The 21,743-nt window shown below is 39.8% G+C and overlaps 1 protein-coding gene across 1 annotated transcript in view; it reads right to left on the reverse strand.

Annotated features, from left to right (window-relative positions):
* Positions 1–13,923, reverse strand: part of IPO7 (importin 7) — a 35,277-nt gene extending 21,354 nt beyond the window's left edge. The window contains exons 1-4 of the mRNA XM_030451557.1: positions 13,665–13,923; positions 4,819–4,900; positions 3,013–3,166; positions 2,461–2,619 (exon numbers count right to left, since the gene is read on the reverse strand). Coding sequence (XP_030307417.1) covers positions 2,461–2,619; positions 3,013–3,166; positions 4,819–4,900; positions 13,665–13,748 — 479 coding nt within the window. The 5' untranslated portion in view covers positions 13,749–13,923. The remainder of the gene's footprint in view (positions 1–2,460; positions 2,620–3,012; positions 3,167–4,818; positions 4,901–13,664) is intronic.
* Positions 13,924–21,743: the final 7,820 nt, after the last annotated feature.

Here is a 21,743-nt window from a genome sequence, read left to right on the forward strand (position 1 = left end):
CCATGTATCCACATTTGTTTTCTGCTGGTAATGCACTCCTGCCAACTTCCTCACTCTGAATACCACATCGTGTTGAGCTGCACCATTACAGTAGTGAAAAGCACTCAGAACACTACAAAAACTGCAAGCAAAAGGTATGGCAGATGCTGGCCTAGTCAGTAAAACTCCAGAAAGACTTTTATCTGAGTTCACAATTTATCAAAATATTTCCAGGAGCTAGATTACTTCACTGACATTGAAGAAAGTAAACTGTGAAGTTTCTCACAGTTTTCCATCGATGTCTCTCACATCTTACCATTTAATTTGCCAAATTTAACCATCTGCTAGAGAATATAGGCTCCAAGGCTATGTGGCAGACTCTGAGTATGCTTTAAGTGCAAGTTTTGCCCTGAAATAGTGTCTCAAACCTTTCCATGCTGGTGACATTCCACCAGTTTGCTTATGCTGAAAACAAGGCTCCGTATCCTTTCTTCAAACATTTCAAAATTCTCAAAAGAAAATAAAGCCACATTTTTAAAGCTTCCCCCAGCTTTTAACTTAAAAAGAAGTAAATCCTTATTGACTCAAGAGTCACACCAGCACAACAGGTTCTTGTCCTTGTCCATAACAGTGATGACAATAAGAACAAAGTTATGTAACACTAAGACTGCTTTATTTTTCAATGAAGTGATTAATACTTTAAGACTCTTGTGGGACATTTTTGGTTTGGGAAATCAGGGTGTTATTTTTTCAAAATACACTTCGTAGACCTTTCACTAATACTAAATATCAATGCTCAGCCTTTTAAACAGTGCTAATTTGCAAAAAATACGAAGTCTACTCACTCTGCTGCCAGATAGCATGCTTTGTAAAAACTGCTACTGAACTATGAACTTAAAAATCCTGTTCAATAGTGCAATCTCCATGTATTCTCTGAAACAGAGATCTATTCTAGGTTAAGGACTGAAGTTGCTCAAGAAAACTCTGTTTCTAATTTGCACAAAAGACATGACTGAGAAAGACAAGGAAAAAAAAATTGATCTTGCTGTCTGAATTTGGAGAAAAAGAAATAACCTTGTAAAGCCCTGAGAAACTTAACTTCCAAACTAACATACAGCTTTAGGAGTAACAACTTGATCAATGTCGTGATGCAGTTTTTCAAAAAATTCTGACATAGGTAAGGCAAGAAATTTTGGAGACCTGCTTGCACTCATATTGTTGCATGATGAAGTGTGCATATTCCCACATGATTTGTGAAACAAACTTGTGGCGATTTAATCAGAAAGTTAAAACAAATAGGAGCAGTTGCTGGCCTCAGCTGAAGTATTTGATCAACAATGATTATGAACACAGCTGTTACCTTAGTTAATCACACAGTGACTGAGCTTGAATCAAAATTCTTCCCTAAACAAAGATTGCTATAACCATAATACACTACCAGTGAACATTCCATGTCTTACATCTCACAGATCTCTGTTCTATATTTGGTTAAATATGTTTACTTTAAAAAACAAGTGGGAAACTAGTTTATTTTCCTTTACCAGCAGGACTTGAAATTTTCAGCCACAGAAAAGAAACTCCAACATGGAATGAAAGGTCTTTACAGCATTCCCATAGGAAAGGATTTTTGAGAAGCTGATACTCATTTGGCTTATGCTAATTTACACAAAATTCATGGAATTACACAGTGAAATCTTTCAAAGCAACATTTTAAATCAAGTACCTGCAACAAGCATGTTACACATGGCAATGCTTTGCAAGAGTAAGCTGTGAATTCCAGCAGTTCCACTACTACAGTTCCCTGACTCCAGGACTGCACTTTTGTCTGACCCAATTCAAATCAGCCGAGCTCCACATAACTTGCTGAAGTGCAACCTAAACTACAAAGGTCTGACCGTGAGACCAGATACAAAGGAAAAAGAACATCCACATGAATCCTAGTCCAATGCCTTGCACACAGAGCTATGAGCTTTGACAAAGATTTCCTACGATGGGCTGGACGAGGCTATCAAAATTTTCAAAAGGATCACACTAAAGTCACTTGATTAACTCTGAACTTCCTAGCATTCAAGATTTCACCTTATAAAACCTTCACACATTTTCTGTTACTGATACCTACAGAACAAACTGTTTAAGAGTCTAAACCTGTTTTTAAAATAATGATTTTCTGCAGAAGTCAAGATTTTGAGCAGACTTTCTTAATGCTCTGGAACGATAAAAAACTGCTACCAAATTAAGCCACACACTTCTTTTTTCTGATCTCCAGCCTTCAATAAAGGTAGGTTTTCTTTAATTTCTTAGAGGAAAAGATATGAGTCAACAACTGCACAGTAAGTATTCACAAATATTTTCTAAAATTATAATCCTTCCACCTTTGTGTAATCCCACACACAATTCTTCATGGCTACAATACACATACAGGATACAAATATACACACAAATATATTTATTCTGCTGCTTTATATGTTAGAAAAAACTTACTCATAATTTTTCACAAGCTGATAAAGGCAAAGAAGAATTCCAAGCCAGCAAGCACTGTTGTCAGACTGAAGATAAAATCCAATTTTCTCCACAACTGCAGTCCAGCGACTGGGATAATCATGCTTGATTATATGGTGAATGCAAGTGGTAAGCTGTACTCTGGAAATCAAGTATATACAATTATTATGTTAATAATATTCTTGTGTTGTAAACTGCTAGTATTGCCCAAACACAGATTTATCTCAAGTTGTATTTATAAGGTTTAGATTCTGTACTTTTTCCATTTGAGGAACTTTAAATGTGATACAAGGTGAAAACTATTTTTCTATCTACATTAATTCTATGTTTAGGATACAGAGCATATGACAATGATGCTTAACACCCAGGTGATCTTAGTTGTGAAAAAAAAAACACTAAAGCAAAACAAACAAAAACAACAAACTAAAAACCAACCAACTGAAAATAAAAACAAACCACCACATCAGAAAAACAAAAGCCCACCAATCAGGAGCCACATTACAGTTGTGTAATGAGCAGGAGAAAGCTGCATACCTGATCAGCTCAGGAGAGTGAATAATGGCTTCTACAATATTTTCACGAATACAGTGTCTATCTTCTTCTGGGATGGAGTAAGGTGGGATCTCTCCTGGTGCAGCTTCACGATCTGGCCAATACTGGGTTATCATATTTTTCAAGTAGATAACCCCTGTGAGACAAAAGTGGCAAATCAGCTGGTAGTCAAACACAAAATGGCATTTTGCAACTAAATTTATTTTAGAGCAAAACTGATTGAAATGACAAATCCATTGACGATTTCTGACTAGAAGAATCAAAACAAACCAGGCAAATTATTAATCTAATAATTTACTAGGTTGATACCCTGTTACCTGTTTATTCTGATGTTAACAGTTTTTTGTTCTGTAAAGAATGCATTTTCATACAAAAATTCTAAACACTGCTTTTATCTGTGCTACAGACAAATAGTTGTGGAGAATTTTATCAACACACTTCTGAAAAACACTTTATAATTATTTTCTCACTATTATCATTAAAACAAAGCTAATCCATACTTATGACTATCTAAACCATCCTTTGTAAGAAAACTAATCCATTTAAGTTTGTGATACAGAAACATAAAAGAGAAACAGAGCTCCCCTATACCAAGGTTACAGCACTTTGAAGCCATCAGGCTGCTGGCTCAAATGGCTGCATTTACCAGTTGACAACCGAATCCAAACTGCTTATGTGGCAGAACTTAGATTACAACATCACTTGAAAAGAACAGAATTTGAAAAAATGCATCAGGAAATGTTAAATTACAAGCTACATGCTACTTTGTTGTACAACAAAGTTGCTGGAAATCTAATTCTGTGTACAAATCCATAAAGCAACTTATCTCCCCAAATGCTGTATGCACCTTCTGAAGATGCAGAAACCAAGGGTTTTTTGAGAGCCTGCAGAGGTAAGGAATGTTCAGCAGATATGTGCTATTACAAGACAGAGGTGATAGAGACTTCAATCCACCCTCAGTGGGATTTATTGTGCCATTAGCTTGCTTTGCTGAACACAGCATTTGTAACTTTGCATTTTAGAAGCTGTCTCCAGTCTTTACAGACTGCTTTGTTTTTCATTTGGCTTACAATGAGGATTAATTTTGAGAGCTTGTGTTCAAAACTCCCCATTTTTTGCACGTTATATATGCAAAAGCAGTAACTTTGAGTAATCATCTAAATGGTACCCCAAGGAGTAAAAGTGCATGTTAAGTATATGCTGCAACTTAGAATAGTCTGCTAAGTGGAAGGTCCAAATAGTAATTGAGATCACACTTTCTGAACTGTCAGAAAAAAACACTTAAGTATCCTGTTAGAAACATCTGTCAAGCAATCACAGCAGCTTTAAGGTGATGTTTGGAGCTGCTAATACTCAATCACCAGTTTTACTGACATCTCGTACAAATCAGCATGGTTCCAGAAGACAATTTGTTTTCTTCCACTTAAAATACTTAGAAACATTAGCATTGCCCATGATATTACCTCCTTGGGCCATGTGTAATAGCATCAAAACCACTGTTTCCCCAAAGAGCATTATTTTCTAGAGACAAAGGGGAGCAATCACCAAAGAGACAGCCACCTTTTCCTTCTGCCTTCCCTATTCAGTATATATATATATATTGAATATATATATGTATATATATATATATAGTGTCATATATAACTCATGATGACTGTAATTCAAGAAACTCCCAACTTATGAGTATTTGAGATTAAAACTCCTGTAATTCTTCAATAGTATGTCTATATGTATTTGTGTGCATGCACCATTAAAGCAGATACAGTGAAAAAAGATTTGAAAACTTGCCTGCCTGTCTCACTGGTAAATCCAGTTGCTCGGACATAGTGATCTGAAGCAGAGTTGAAACAAAGTTTACTGACTTATGAGCCTGTAAAGTGGAAAAAAAAGAATATTTAGTCATAGTTTGTTAAGTTTTGGAATATTCCCATTAGATTTAATGATATATTTATGACATAAAGAAATCAATAGAATATGAACTATTCAGACAGTTTCATAGCAGTCAGTTCACGAACCAAAGCATTCTGAAGTTTCTTCCTCGCTGTGTTCTGAAGACAGCATGGAGGAGGAAATACCCTGCCACTGAAGGTAAGAACAGTTAAATTATTTAACAACCTTTGGGAATCAGCTTTTCAGTCAAATATCTTCTTCATTCAAAACACTTACCTGCAAGACAAATATCTAAATAGCCAGAAATCTCCAGTGCAGTAAGTTCACAGTGACCTTTAAAAAGGTATGAGTTCAGTATATAACCATCTAAGAAACAGATCACAGCTATGTTTAAGAACTAGGCCTAGCCTTAAGCAAGCCTAAGTCACAGCTCATCTTTCTAAAACAAGAGCTTCCAGTGACCATTTATAAATTACTTCAGCAACTGTCAGCACACTTACACAGCAGCAAACCAACAGTACAGAGACATGAACAGAGTGACAGCCACAGAGTAACAACTTCCAGCACAACTTCCATTCAGGGAGCTGGGCCAGATGATCCACAGAGGTAATGGCTGAGCTAATTAGTCCATGATTCAAATTTTCAAGATGTGCTTTTGCTTTATCTTCATTGACATGTCAGTATTGTTTCATACACTCTTTGCAGCACTTCTATCAGACAACTAGATGTACATAACTTCACCTGTTAGACTCTCAGGAAAACATCCCTTACCTACTTGCTACTCAGTTTACCACTCCCTACATAAAGAAAATAAATAACCAGTATTTTGAAAACAAGTCAAATTACCTATCCATTTATCAAAACCAGACACTTGTCTCACTTATTGTGATGTCAATGTTTCTCCTAAGTGTGTAATACTATCCAGGACCAGGCTCTTCCCTCCAACTTTAACATTCCCTAGCAAATATCTTCTACACATTCTGGTATAAATGAGTGCAAATGGGGCAGGGCTGAGACATGACACTTTTTCATGCATTTGTACTAAGATTGGATTAGTGTAGCTTATTTTCTCTTGTTATTTACAGCAGATTCTAAATGAAGAATGAGCCAACTTGAGAATCTCCCCAAGATGTTAAAACATTGTATGTATTCACCCTGAGCACTACAAAATGGAGTCTACAGAAAAAACACAGAAGTAAAACTTGCATCTCAGCCAACTGGAATGATCTGAGTGCACTCTGATGCATTGGGAGTAACTATCACTGCAGCATGAGCACTCATCTTCCTGACCCACATCACTCTGATTTCCCCAAAGTCCTAAAGAAATAAATACACTTTCAAACAAACAAAAATATTATTTTTTAACTGTCAAGTAATGGTTGAACACATAAATTTTAAAATAATTTTACTTGTAAGCAATAATTTCTAATATGGCTCCAGTTTCCTTAAGTTCCACTTTTTTTTTTCAAGTAACATTGATACACTTCTGCAACACATACCAAATGACATTAGACCCTAATTCAGCACAATTTTCAATTCTATGCCTAACATTAATGTCAGAGGAAGTACTCCTGTACTTGTTATTAGGAACTTGTTGAAGATAGCTTTCAGTTTCACTAACCTTTAACTCACCTACAAATAAGGTCACATTACAGCCTGCATACAATGAACTTAAAAGTGCAAACTGATATATTTCCACAGTGACTATGATGAACTTAACAGCTACCTTTTCAATAGCGAAAATCTGCAATGTATTTAATGTTTGGAAAATGTAAAGCATTCAATCCTAGAATTTAAAACCATGAGGACTACTTTCCCTTTTTCATTATAAATAACAACTCCTCTTTTCATAAAAACTATCCATTTGAAAATAAAATATGGAAACTGCTTAAGAACTATCAAGGAACTAAAGGGAATAACAAAAATTGAATACAATAATGTTGTGTCTTAAAAGAACACACTGAAATGTAATAAAATACTGAAGAATAATATTTTCACTTAAAAAAATCAGGACTGAGCCTATGACTGCAGCGAGTTACAGAAGCTTCCTATGAAGGTCAATATTAGTACATAGGATTAATATCTTTTCACTGGATTCTTAAAAATATCTTTCTAACATTGCAAGCATCAGACTCCAACCAACCGTAAGAATGAGCTACTTCACCACCTTTAGAGCATCTCTAAGCAGAGATCCAGACTAGAAATAACGTGTGTTTTTAAGACAAGGTAGCATAAGCAAAATACCTTGCACTTTCCAAACAAACTAAACTCATACAGACCTAAATTAAGAATTCCATGCATTCTACATAGAATATAAAGGACCCCAAACTCTAGAACTCCTTTCCCATGCCACTGATGGGAAGGTGATTCCAGAGAAACTGAAATGTGGGGAGAAGTAAGGACAGCTACATGAAGGCATGTGTGTACTGCATGGTCAAATAAAATCCCAGGTACAATAACCTGTCACATGCTGTCTTATTTTTGCTTTACTGTTACAAAAACACTATGTGTTCTTTTTTGGCACCCAAAAACCCCAGCTAAATTTAAAATAAAACACCACACAGGTGCCTGTGTATCTCAGGCATTAGAAAATACTGAAATCCATTTCAGTTATTTTAGTGTTTATATTTTTACTCTCCAGAGATAGCTGCCTCTCAGGACAATGATCCTTTTCACTGACAGCACTACTATAAAAAGCCAACCAAACAAAAACACCCACAACTATTTTGGGTACATCACTGAATCATAGAATGTATGGGGCTGGAAGGGACCTCTAGAGATCACTTGGTCCAGAGCACCCATGCCAGAGAAGGTTCATCTAGAGCAGGCTGCAGAGTATGGAGCCCAGGTGAGTTATGAATGGCTCCAGAGACAGTCTGGCTCCTCTTCAGTCTCCATTTCTCCAGCCTGAACAGACCCAGCTCTCTCAGCCATTCCTGATATGGTAGATGCTTCTGTCCCTAATCATCTTGGTGGCTTTGCACTGGACTCTCTACAGTAGTTTCTTGTCCTTCATGAACTGGGGAACCAAAACTGGATGCAGTACTCTCGACAGGCCCTCACCAGGGCAGAGTAAAGGGGAAGGATAACCTCACTTGACCTGCTTGCTACACTGTTCTTGATGCAAATTCTAGAAAAATACTGGGTATTGGGTTTAGTTTATGCAAGTAGCCTGAATACATAAGGTGAACCACAAGGGAGGGTCTAACAGATAACTACATGAATTTATAGGATTCTGCTGGCCCATGCATGCCCTGGTCCCCAAAAGAATCTGGTACACTGCTGCCACTTGAGTGAAAACCACTGGCAGTAGTGTCACTCTACACAGAGGTCCGGTGGCTCCCACATCTGAAAATGTCAAACAGGATTTTGCGATGGTTGCTGTAACACACTCTACAGAACAGAAACCATCTCTATTACTTCATACTTTTAAATCTCTAAAACTTTGTCTTTTATTATCTGGCTCCTTGTTTACAAATACCTTTTTAAAACCAATATTAAATTGAGAAAACTGCAATGGTAACTGCAATGATAACTAAGTAATGGTTCTGTCACTAAGTCTGTTTCCCAACATGGAACTCAACATTAAAAAAAAAAGTAAAACCAAAACTCACCTCAAGTCCTTCCCTCTTACAAATTCTCTAACATGCCGTGTCACTGGTATGACTTTGTTGTCCAAGAGCCAAAGAATTCAGGGACTTTTCCCAAGAGCAATCTTTGCTATGCAGCCTCCCTAGCTGAGGAATGTATGCTATCAGACCACAATCGTTGCACCACTGTCTGTTACTATCAGTCACTGGTCCAAAACATGCAATGTTTTGGGATGTTTCAATGCAGTTTTTCCTAGCAGAGCTGGTTTGGTAGCCATGTGCTAAAGCATGCTTTAAAGAAAAGTATCTTGCCAGTTAAATAATATGAAAGATAAATAAAGTTTGAAGCTAACATTAAAGAGACCAGTTCATGGCACATCAAGGATTAATGACAATGCAGTAAATAACTTTTTCTCCAGTAGTGATATCCATTAAAGTCAGTTAGATTCATCTTTAATAATAGAATGATTCATATCTTACACAAAACCTGCATACCACTAAATGATAAAAAAACCAAGAAGCTTCTTCTCAGGCAAAAAACCATGCATGCACTCTTCTCAAACATTAAGAATTTAACTTACCATAACAGGCACACTACTATGGGTACCTCCTCCACTATTATGAAAAAGACCAAAACAGGTTGAAATTTACTATATGCTGCTAAAGTAGAACACAAGGCTATTTATATAGCTATAGCACACTTAAATAAAGGCTATAATTTATTTTTAAAGGAATTGAAAAAAACAAATCTAGCACTTCTGTCATTACAATTTTGAAAAAACTACAAGCAATTTTTGATCAGGATTGTAACTGGACTAGGTGAACACAACTGCTACACAGAGATGAAGCAGTTTGGATTTTTTTTTTATAGAAAGGTAAGGTCAGGAACTATAAGGCCTTGCTGAATCAGCAAACTGCCCTGTAGCACTCTTTCAATTCTTTTTTAAGAACTCAGCAGGTGTGGAAGTCATTCTGACCTCGTGTTTTGCAAGCTAGTTCTGCCTCCTCTTATGCAGCTACAATGTATATGCAAATCCAGTTTAAGGTCCACGAAAATACATACACGCTCATCAGATCTTGAAACATCCTCGATGCTCATGTCATAAAAAATACTGTCTGCAAGTTCTGAAGACTATTTGCCCTTCTGCTGGCAGAAGGAAAAGGAATGTGCTCTTAGCCAGGGAATAGCTGTGCATACACAGTAACTATTTGCTAAGTCATGAGAAAGTGGCAAGTCGCCCTGCCTGCTAGGGTTTTACCCTGTAGTGGTTAACAGGCATCAAGATTGGAACTTCTTCCTAATAAAGACAAAGCTCCCTTTGTTCCTTACTGCCCTTAAGGGGGTTTCTGGTGTTGGACATTGATACCTAAAATTTAAAGCCATCCTTTCCCAAAGCATCTCTCATCACACTCACACCAAAACGTGCAGACAGGAGGTAAGGGAAGTGACAATTATCAAGTGCTTTCAGTACAATGCCTTACTGAAAACTTTAAGAGGCCTTGAGATTTCATAATCAGACACAGGAAACTCATGCTGTGTTCTTGTTCTTACTCACACTACAATTCATCATCCAAGGTGTTATACTTGAAGACAGTGTTAAAAAAGTTATTAAAAAATTGAAGATGGGGGTTAACACTATACACACCTACCCCAGGGTATCCAGAACACAGCATTTCAGCATTAGGAAATTCCTGGGTTAAAGACCCCATGTAATAAGAAGCTTGGTTTTTTCCCCTTGGAAACCCTTTCACTCTAAAGCTCTCAGTAGTCGAGTCAATTATTTAATCATTCAGTAGTTCTTACACTTATATTTATTAAACAGGCAATGAAAGACACTGAACTAGGCCCTACTGTATTCTGTTAAACTGACAGCATGGTATGGTGACTAGTTAACAAGCTTAATCATTTTTCCTCCTCTAAAAACTTGTATTAGAACATGAAAATGCCTCAACATAACTTCTGAAAGACAGTTTTTCAGTAGAGTAACAGGACATCATTTTCCTAAACAAACTCTGTTAAAACTTTCATTTTAAAATATACTGATTTTTTTTTAATATTCTCAGACATAGAAGTTGGGTTGCTAGTCTGAAAAGATGTCTTAATAGCTTCTGTGTACTGAGGTTAATCTCAGATACTTCCAAGACATACAAAATATGAAGTTATAAATTCCCTAGGATTACAAAGAAACCAATAAGGAAAGTATTATCTAGCAACTGTGCCTTTATAAATGTCTTGATATTAAAAGATGAAGCAACACTGTGTATTATTTCTAGAGTGTCATTCCATAGCTGCATAGTTAAAAATATCTGTTTTCATCACCATTTCTGGGAAACACTTTATAAACGCAGTCCAAACACTGTTTCAAAAAGCAACAAAGTATTCTTCCTGCTTTCCAGTAGTTTACTTGAAGAGTCTGATTCTAAGTTATTGTAAACCAGAGCTTTCCCCTCTAAGATGGGGACAGAGATGGGCAAGCACCACAGGGTATCCCACCAGAGGCAAGTTCCATGAGAAGCTGTTGGACACAAGAGCTAGAGGTGTGATTCCCTATAATGTATTTTCACAGTGAGAAAAGTAAAGCCAGAGAGACTGAAATACCTGATTTTTTCTTTTTTTTTAGCTCATCTCAACTACAAAGTTCTTGCAGCATTTTATGTACAGTCAGTATAACCTGATGAAACTTATAAAGCACAGAACAACTCAGGGCTTAGCCAAGGTCAAAGGAAAAAATAACAAAGCCTGAACAAATCAAGAATCAAACACTCTTGTTTTTTTTCTCCAGCCAGTGGAAACTCTGTCGATTATGATATAAAGACAGATTCAGATACTTGGCTCTTCTATTAATTAGAAATATCAATTACTAACTGAAGCACATTCTTTTCTGGTAAGGTAAAGATGACCCTTCTACTGAAAACCAGTCTCATCCACTCAACAAAGGCACATCAGACAAATGTAAGGTAAACTAAAAAGTCAACCAAGGACAACTATTAAACTGAAATTACAAAAACATTTGTGTGTGCCTGGCCACATGCAAGAATAATGTTCACTGACGTATGATTTCATCTTTACAGAAAAAGACACCCCCATATCTGAAATAAAATATAAACTGGTAACACAACTGCCCTAATATTTAATAAATTTAAACCAGTATTTGCAAGCAAATGACTTCAGTAAACCTATGAAAAACCAAGACCATGCATATGACTAAAACTACACCTATGTGTGAGTGCTTGCAGATTTAGGTTTAACTCCTACTTTTATCACAAAAGGTGTGTGAAAGATCAGCGAGACCACATTTCCAATAACAGTTCTTACACACTGGTTCAATAATGTCTGCTGTTTGTAAAGGGGAACAGATATTTGGATTTTATACCAATTCAATACTTGTGCAGGACATGATAGACCATGATGTTGTGTTTCAAAAGTGTGAACAAAAGCCAGTTCCCAGTGACCATGATCCTTCATGAAACAGCCATCTGCTGGAGACCTCAACTGGCAGAGAAGAGAATGTAATTTCCTGCATGGTCAGCAACTCAATACCTGCAGAAAGTAGCTAAAATAGATGTCAAGCACATTACTATATACACAGATATTGACAAGCACAGAATACAAAATCTTCCACTCTGAACCCCGTTTAAGATTTTATATATAGTACTGTATTTAGAGGCAATTATATATTCCCTTTTGTTTAAATAAGAAACACGAATATACTTTTTAAGTGAAGTATATGGAAAAGAAAACCAGCTACTTTAAACAAGTCTCAATGAAACACTGAGTAAGTTTACAGCTATTTTAAATGTATCCAAGTTATTTCCCACTCACTTATTAAGTGACCTGTAGGAATTCAACTTGATTACACTTTTTTAATAATATGATAAGTTATATCTTTAGTTCTTGAAAGCTTGTTTAGCACGATCAGAAAATCTGGCCCACCTTTATCTACGTTCTACTGAACATCTGTTGCACTGAACATATTCTGCCAGGCCTGAAGTCTGCTTTAGAGCAACAAAGACATCTGCAGAAAAGGCCAATAAAAGGCACTGCAAGAGCTGCCACACAGAGCCCAGCCTTCACCTTCTCTACTCAGCTATCACCTTTTCTCTGAGTCAAACTATGGAACATGTTTTTACAAAATGTCTGAAAGTCCCACGGCCGTGTGTCATTAATGAAGAAGTTTTCACCCACCGGGTGGAGTTAAGTGGAACAAAAATATAACCTTCTTCTGAAATTGAAACCTGCAGAACGAGGACCGGCTGGTTTTGTTATATCCCAATATGACACACGAATGCAGTCCAAGCAGATGACATATCTGGGTTGGGAACCCTGTCTTCTCTCCTGTCTTTTAGGCACGTGTTGCTACTACACCGGGAAGCACCTACCTCGACAATGCTGCCGAACCGCAACCCAAAGGGTTTGTACCAACACAAATCATCAGATTCATTTCTGAACTCTGCTCAGACCACTGTTGGTCTATTGCTTATACATCAATACTTTTAAAGCGATGGAGGTCTTGACACCCTCTTTCCCGTTGACAAATTCCTGCCGTGCACATCCCAAGACTGCCCTAAAACAGTTCCAGGCGGGTCGGGGTTCAGCCTTGGAGTCACCGGGGGCCTATGCCACCGACGCCTTTAAACACCCCGCTATGGATTACCCCTTCCCCGGCTGAGCAGGAAGACAATGGAAGTGATTTGCTACCCGGAGGAAAGACAACGGGGGCCTCCTCCCCAGCGCCGACCGATTTCTGCCGCTAACCATCCCCCCCCTCCTGGATCAGCCCCGCCCGGCACGGCATGGCCTGGCCTGGCCCCGGCCGGAGGCCCCGCTGCCATGTGCCAGGGACAATGCGAGTCGGGCGGCCGGGCCCGACCTGCAGCCGCCCTGACACCAGGCGGGGCTCGGTGGCGGGAAGCGGGCGAGGGCGCGGGGAGACGGGGCTGAGGGAGCGGCGGGAGGGCAGAGGGGTCCATAGGGTCATACCCCTCCCCCGCTCCCTCAGCACCGTCCCCCCGCGCCCTCGCCCGCTTCCCGCCGCGCCTGTCCCGCTCCCCGGCCCCGCACAGGCCTGCCCTCACCCCACCGCCCGCGCTGCCGTTCCCCCCCGCTTTCCAGTACAGTGGCGGCCCCGGCCCAGGCCCTGTCGGCGCCCTCACCTCGTTAAGCTGCCTCTCGGCGGCTTCCCGCAACGCCGGATCCATGGTACCCCGCAGGGCCTCGATGATAGTGTTGGGGTCCATGGCGGCGGCGGGGGAGGGAAGAGGAGAAGGCGGAGGGCAGGGGCCGGGGCCGCGCCGCGCCGTGCGCACATGGACCCGCCGCCTCGCAGCGGCCGCCGGCGCGAAAGGAAGGGAAAGCGCCAAAGGCCCGGATAGAGCTGCCCCCCGCCGCCGCCAGGGAGCGGAGCCCCTTCCGCCACCCGCCCCGCCTCCCGCCGCGGGGCGTCACGGGACCTGTAGTCTGCGGCCCCGCAGCAGCCACGGCCGGCCTGCCCGCCCCGCCCCGCCCCGCCCTGCCCCGCCCCGCCCCGCCCCGTCCCGTCCCGCCCCGCCGAGCGGCGGCGAGGAGAGTGCTCCCGGGGAGGACGCGGCAGCCCCCGCACGCTGAGGGGACGGGGAGGGAAGGGCGAAAGGAGGGAGACGGCCCCGCCGCTCGCTTTCCCCTTCGTGTGGAGGCTCGGTGCTCGGTCCGCCACCTCGCGGGGCGTGTCGTGTGTCGTGTGTCTGCCGCAGCCCGGGCAGCGGCGCTGGGCTGAGGTCGAGTGAGGCCTTTGGTAGGGCTGCTGGCGGTAGGACCCGGGCTGGGCCGGGCTCTGCGAGCGGAGGGGCGGCACAGGTTCTGCCCCGAACTGGCGGCCGCGTTAATGTTAAGCGTGATGCGTGGTTTTATGGAAAGCTCCCTCCTTTTCCCTTCTAGGTTGCGGAGCCGTTTGGTCGGAGGCAGGGGTTTTCTTTACAGGTATTTGGTTTATAATGGGCCCAGGCTGCAAGCAGTTCTGAGGCATTTAGGAAAATCCAGCGTTTTGTTCTGCTGCTTCTAGCAAAACAAGAGTCTGTAAGTTGTGTTGGAAATTTGTGAGAAAATAAATATAAACAGAGCTGTTAGTTTTGGAGGGGCTGACTCAGCCAGAAAATCATAACTCGACTGCTTATTTATGATTTGTAAAAATTAATTGGTACAGTCATTCACTGTTGTCTTTTGGGGTATGATGCAGCAATATACTTGACATTTTGGGAGGTATTTCTGTGACAGAAGTTTATTGAACTGTCAGATAAAACAATTAATAAATTTTTTCCCAAATAGGTCATCCTTCAACAACTCTTTAAATTAAGGTACATTATTAACAAAGATACTGTGTATTGAATAGAAAAGTAGAAATGGAAATGCTAATAGAAAATAATAAAAGTGATACAATTATCAAAGGGATGAAGGACACATTTCCTTTACTTTCTTAGTCAAACAGTTTCAGAAACTGCTACATTAAAACTTGATTCCTTCTAACCCCTTACTATCTGAGTGGTCTTGTAAACATTTCCCATATTCCCAACATGGTGCCTGGATGGATCCAGTTGGGTTTTGAAAGCCACCTTCTGAGTTGGCCCCTGCCCCAGAGAGTGGCCTAAGGCAGGCTACCCAGGGATACCTCAGCTGGCAAAATCTGCACTTGTCAGGTTTATCTAGAGTATCTTTTATTACATGAAACAGCTTAACAGACTTGCTTTTCTATCTAAACATTCCAAATGAGTAACTTTTACATGATTGTTGCTGTACTAAAAACTGGATTTCTCAGTTTCTCTTGCTGCTGGCTTGGGGGTGGTTGCTTGTAGGTTTGGTTTGTTGTGGGGATTTTTGTTGTTTTGTTTTTACAAACTGTGATTTACCTTACATTTTTTAATTGCAAGTATGCAAATTAGTGCCTCATTTATAAAACTAAATGGTGAAGCAGCAGTGAATGGCTGGCTTGCTATATAAGCCCAGGAGACCCAGATGGCAACATAGCATGATTTCAGGATATGTCATCATAGCATGTTCCTCTACAAGATACCCACTTCTGCAGTCACACTCCAATTCCACATCAGGAAAGGTGAAGTACTGTAGATTCAATGTCATTAAACCATGCTATGACAAAGTCTTATCCATGTTTCTGTGTTGCAGCACAGATAACAAGATCAAATCTCAATGCTCTTTGTATCAAAAGAGTAAAGCAATAATGCCTCCAAGGGAGATAATGTGGATGCCAAGCTGATCAACGACTTATGAAACACCATACCTCTTCTGTAAAAGAAAAAGGAGTGCTTTGAAGGACAAAGGGCTCATGCTGTGCTGGCTATAGATAATAGCATCAGATATACAGATGGGCAAAGCTGTGAAGAAAAACACAATGGAGTTTGAACCATTATCAGTCAAGGTGCTGTGGCTATAAAAGATTCTCATCAGAGCTGTTACCATTTGTATACAAAAATGAGGAGGACAAAAAAATTATACAGGTTAATATGTAAGCAGTTTCCCAGAGTCTGAGTACTCTGAAACAGAAAACACTTTATGTCCAAGAGTGTTTGCATTCACATGGCTGTTTGCATGGCCACCTTTGCTTGCTCAGAAATAGTAACAGTAACTAACCTCATAGCAGGGTTAACTGCATAAACGATTCACAGAAAATAATTAGTGCAAAATTCAGTCAAGGTGGACATATCATGTAGACTGGACACCAGCTTTAGGAAGAAACCTGCATAAGGCTAAGAAAGAATTCATTACAAATCTGAGCAATTTGTGGATTGATTACGATTGCCATGGGTCCACGATTGCCATGGATGCTACGATGCCATTTTTTTTAAAGAGAGGATGAAATCATGAAGATCAAAGAAAAGAGACATGATAGGAGCTTGAGTGGAGCAGCCTAACAGGTGAAAATTAATGTCAGCGTACATGGGACTGATGAGCTGTGGCATCTTGAACTCTGAAATTTTGTCAAGATCAAATAAATATACCCACTTTTGTCAGATACTTTATTTGAACAGTATTAGCAGGATGAAAGAGACTAAGCCTAACCAGCACAGCACACGGGCTGGTGAGGACTGTGACCAAAACTATTTATAAAAGGAGGGGAAAACCACCAAAGCATAAATAAATATCTTGCAAGATGCAACAGGTGACAATATAAGGACATAAGTTTTAAGTAAAATTTTGAATGACAGGCTTTGAAGTTGGAGAAATGTGTCCCTTAGCCAGATAAGCCTCATCAATTTCTTGGTCTCATAACAGAAAAAAACGTATGCATGCTGCAGAGATTAGCTGCATGATTATGTTCTCCTTTGTGTATGAATACTTGCAGACATTTTCAGGCTGCTGTGGAGAAACTGAGCTTCTCAAAGTATCTCATATGAGGCAGGTGTGGAATTGTGCAGGCCTCCAACAGGGGACACAACTGGCTTCCTCCTGAAGGTGAATGTACTCTCACAGACTGTCTTGGGTTTAGCACTCATGTATATTTTTCCCTAGAAAGTTAAAACAATAACACTTTGTCAGCTTTAATAAAGTACTATACTCCCTTGGAGCTGACTGCAGAGCACTGCTTAGTATATATGCCTTTCTGGGGTACCATTTTCTTTATGGTAAATTAAAAGCTAGAAGCCAAAAATTGTGTATAAAGCCTAAAACTGTGTATCTTCCACAGCTATGAAGGATCTTTCTTGAGCCTCATCAGGTTTGCATGCTTTCACTAGATCTTTCTAAAAATTTTTGCAGAAGATTTTATGCAATCTACATATTCTAAAAAAGGTAGTAACTGATAAGTGCTGCTCTTAGCTGTTATGTCCATGTAGTTTTGTGTAAAGGCAGAGATTTGGGGGGCAGTACAAGGGAGGTTCCCTACAGAGTCCCTGCTCTGAGGTTGGATCTAGCTGGCAGCATGGGAAACCATAGCATGCCCATCCTTTGATTACACAGCTCTCTTTAATCCCCACTAGTCAGCTGGGAGTTGGCTTCATTACCTCAGGTTGAGGTAACTTCACTGAGATTTTGCTCAGGATGGATGTAAAGAAGCCACTAAGCTGCTTTATGTAGTCATGAGATCAATAGTTGCTCCACCCCACCAAAAAACAGCACAAGTGACCCCCACCCCCTCCAGCCAGGTGGCAAGGCTTGAGCAGATGCTCAACCCCATATTCAAACAGGTTTACCAGGGGTCAGAGGCTGAAAACAAGATTCAGGCATCAGCTGGTGGAAGCCTAAGAAAGTGTAACAGCAGGAGTAGAAGTGCTGAGCTGCAGCAGCAAAGAACCAGTCACTGTGACAGAGCCAGTGATATTAAGGTTCTGAGTAAATGGCAAGGAGATAGAGATTTTGCAGAGTTCTTAGACCAATAGCTTATTAAAAACAATTTTTAAAATAGCAAAGCTTGAGCAGTGTGGGAAAAAAAGAAAAAGCTCTGATGCATAATAGTTCTCAGTTGAGAAAAACTGGACTCCTAGCTTATTTTTAAGAAACATCTTTTCAAATGTGCAGGACTACCTCATTGATTCTTACTTTTAGCAGTTAACTGTGAACAGCAAGCTGGGAAAAAAGACCAACAATATCTCTTCAATAAGATAACAGTGGGTACTGAACAGCTCTATTGAAGAAAGATGTAACAGGATCAAATATCTAACATGAAACTAGAAAACCACTGAAACAAATTCCCAGTGGCAGTAATCAGTACTCTGCCTTTGCTGTCTTCTGATGTTTTCTGACTGAGACTGAATGCTGTTCTGGAAGAGATGTTTTAATCAAAACACAAGCTGTGTCTCACTCAAACCAACAGGGCTTTAATAAAAAATATGTGCATAAAACTTGAAATGGCAGTGCTGCACAGGATGTTGGACTAGATGATGTGATCATAAACTACACAATGGTTTGGTTTTTGCTTCCAATTTGATATAACTGGTCATGAAGGTTCAGTTCCCACAATGTGTAAGTCCAGCTAACCCAGCCCAGAACTTGCTTCAGGCTCTGTGCAACAGGCAATGATTATAGCTCCAGCAGTTTTATCTCCTCTTACCTCGTGCACTGTTTCTCAAGACTGTATATTTATATTTGTATCTAGATCTATGATTTTAGCTTTCTTACATCATGATGCAGCTCTTAACTCTACCCCCTGCCAAACTGTGGAAGAATATATTTCCCTTCATGCAGGGAAAATAAAACAGAAAGAGGCAGTTTTGAATAAGCCTCAGTGGCACACAGACACAATGAATGTCAGATGCTAGAAAATGGTGAATTCTGAGCACAGAAAAGTGGGAAAATGCCACACTTAAAAAGCTGCAGAATGGTGGATCTGTGACACGCTGGAGTGATTAGTAGGAGTCAGTTGAATAATAGTTGGCTTCATGCTCTACTTGTGAGCACATGTGTATGTTTCTTGATGACTGCAGGTACACCCCTGTTTGTGTGGAGTGACACGTGGGGGAGCTTGGGGCATACAAACAAACACAAAGACCATGTAGCTTTCTCTTGGTTAGCTTCTGCCCCAGCCCTGATGTATGAGCGTTATGTTTGGCTGAGGCCAGCTGAGGGCTGGCCCTGAAATTCACACTCCCATAGCATCCAGGCTCCTGGTATCCAACAGCTAGATTACACCTCATGATTGCTGCATGCTAATTCCAGTAGCTGCAACAGCAAGGAAGGGAACGTGTGTGGAAACACAAGAATCATATTGCCAATGCCCGTATCTCTGGCTGAACAACACTGTGACTTTCCCGTGTGTTCTGTGAAGTAACAAAGTGTAAAATTCATGCCCCTCATTTCACCTTTGGAAGGAATGTGAATGATGCAAACAGGGACATGTGGTGTTCTCAGGATAACAAAATGCTGTGTCAGCTTCCTCCTGGGTGCTCCTCACACTCCTTAGTTCCTGCCAGTCAGCATTCTGCTGTTGTACTCCTGGCTTTTGCCAAGCAGGATTCCTCGCTTCAGAATGTGAAATGAATTTTCATTCATGTTCTGCTGGGATGACAAGATAAAATAATGAATTGCTACAGCTAAATCAAGCTGAAACTTTATTAAAGTATTTGCATGAAATTGTATCACCAGTACAGCAAGTAATTCCACATAAAAAAGCAGACATGCTGGTTCAGCTACAATGAGGATTTCTACAGAATAATGGCATACCAGCATTGGGTAGCTCCTTTACAATCATTTATCAGTCTTCCTGTGGATTTATTTTCTCTGACTAAGCTTTGCTTATTCAAAAAATGTTAAATCATATTAACTAATAATGTCTTCCACAAGCATCTAACATTTATTTTCTGCAGTGGCATTAGCTTATGGAATTGGCTGATCCTGTAGTCAGTCCACGGGCAAAAAGGAACTGGTACTGTGTGCAGCAGAAAACATGCAAATTTCTTTATCACAGCTGTTTGTAGATCTGGATTTCTACATTCAGCCGAGCTGTTTGGCAGGAGACTTGTCTAGGACAGGTTGGATAATGTTCAAGATTCAATTGAAGACAGAATTCCCTTAGGTGAAAACAGTCTATACTTATCAGAACATTCCCATTTAATCTCTAATCCTGATTAACAACTGACTTGTGATGCTCATGTACAAATATGATGTTATCAGTTCATATTATAGCTTTTTCAATTAAATTAATAACTTCCCAGAGAAATAAATATACAGAAATTAATTTCTCAATGTTGACAGATTTTCTAAAATGTTTCAATTAAAAGCATCCTGACCCCTTTGATGTCACTCTATTTTTTTATTATTTTCCATTGCAAAATACTTGTTTAAGGATGACCTGAATATGTGTCTTAAAAACTATTTGTGTGGTTACATAGAGCAATGGGGAAAGATCCCTGGTGGACTAGTTATTGGTCCACTCTCATTATGCATGGTTACTTTCTAAAAGAACCTAGACCTCAGAGGCCAGATCAGGAGAAATACTGTCTCACTGCAGACATTTTGTATCTCACAGAAAAAGCAAAACAAAAGAAAATTTGGAATAACATTTGCACATATTCTGATTAGGCTGTGCGTTCTTATATTGTGAATTGTGAAACACTGTGTAACAGGAAAAAATGTATTCTTTTAATTTTCCCCCTCCTAATCTCAAATCTAATCCATACAATTTATCTGAAGGTTCTAAGAAGGTTGTATTTCCTTACAATATGGATAATATTTAAAAGTTCTAACCTTTTTTCAGTGGAATTTCTGCTTATTTTTTTAAAAAGTAATACTGTGTTTTTCTACTTTTTCTATTTTCTTATACTTTTTTTCTCTACAATCTGTTTTACTCTCCCATTTTACCTGAACATAATTCTCCATCTTGCTGTTCCACATTTTCTTCCTGAATCACACATCTAAACAATGGTATCATTTTTTTCCAAACCTCTGTCTGACTGGCCTCCAGCTCCAAAGATCCTCGATATTTCTTTTCTTCCTCCTCTAAGAAGAAATTTTCAAAGCAGAAACTCTGACCTCTCTCTTCAGATCCTCTGAGACCCTTGAGCAATGCCTGGAAATGAAGCAAAGGGTCAACTAAGTTGCAGTCTCTTGCCTGCAGGCCAGCAATCAGTTCACTGATGACTGTAAATAACTGCTGATCAGTCTATTTAAATCTGAAAATTATTAATTTTGAAAAGACTTGACAGAGCAAGGTGGAGTTGTTCAGCTCCCTTCCTATTACAAACAGATAAGTTATTTATTTCTGCCTGAGATTCCCTGTGCTGTGATGAGAACTCTGTCTTTTCCTGGTATTTTTAACAAGAGCTTTGTCTTTTTAACAAAAGTGCTTTCAAAGTCTCAGGGGAAAAAAAAGAATCAAAAGTAAGGCCTCTAAAGGTTGGTACTGCATGTAAGGAACCTGACAGAGCTTTCATGACCCTTAGTTGTGATATTATAGGGTATGTTTCATTCTTAATTTACAGCAAGGCAAAATGACCCTTAACTCTTATCTTCTTGCTTTCAAGTATAGGATATAAGCAGACAAACCAGAAAAGTTCATTTCCCCCTCTCGTGCACACCCACCATTGGCACATGCAATAGAGAAAAAAAGTAGCTGGATATTTAAGGTGATCTATGAACTATTAACTAAAAGTAAGAGCTGCATCAGAACTGAGGACCTGGCTTTTATTTTTACCTTTTGGGGTAGAAACATCATAGCTATCTGGTTTACTAGGTTTCTAATTAATTAAGCAGTCGTGCAAATAGGAACACACTTAAAAATATGCGTGTTGTACATGTACATGTTGTACATGTAT

The sequence above is a fragment of the Calypte anna genome, chromosome 5 (genome assembly GCF_003957555.1).
Source record: "Calypte anna isolate BGI_N300 chromosome 5, bCalAnn1_v1.p, whole genome shotgun sequence".
In the NCBI taxonomy this organism is placed as follows: domain Eukaryota; kingdom Metazoa; phylum Chordata; class Aves; order Apodiformes; family Trochilidae; genus Calypte; species Calypte anna.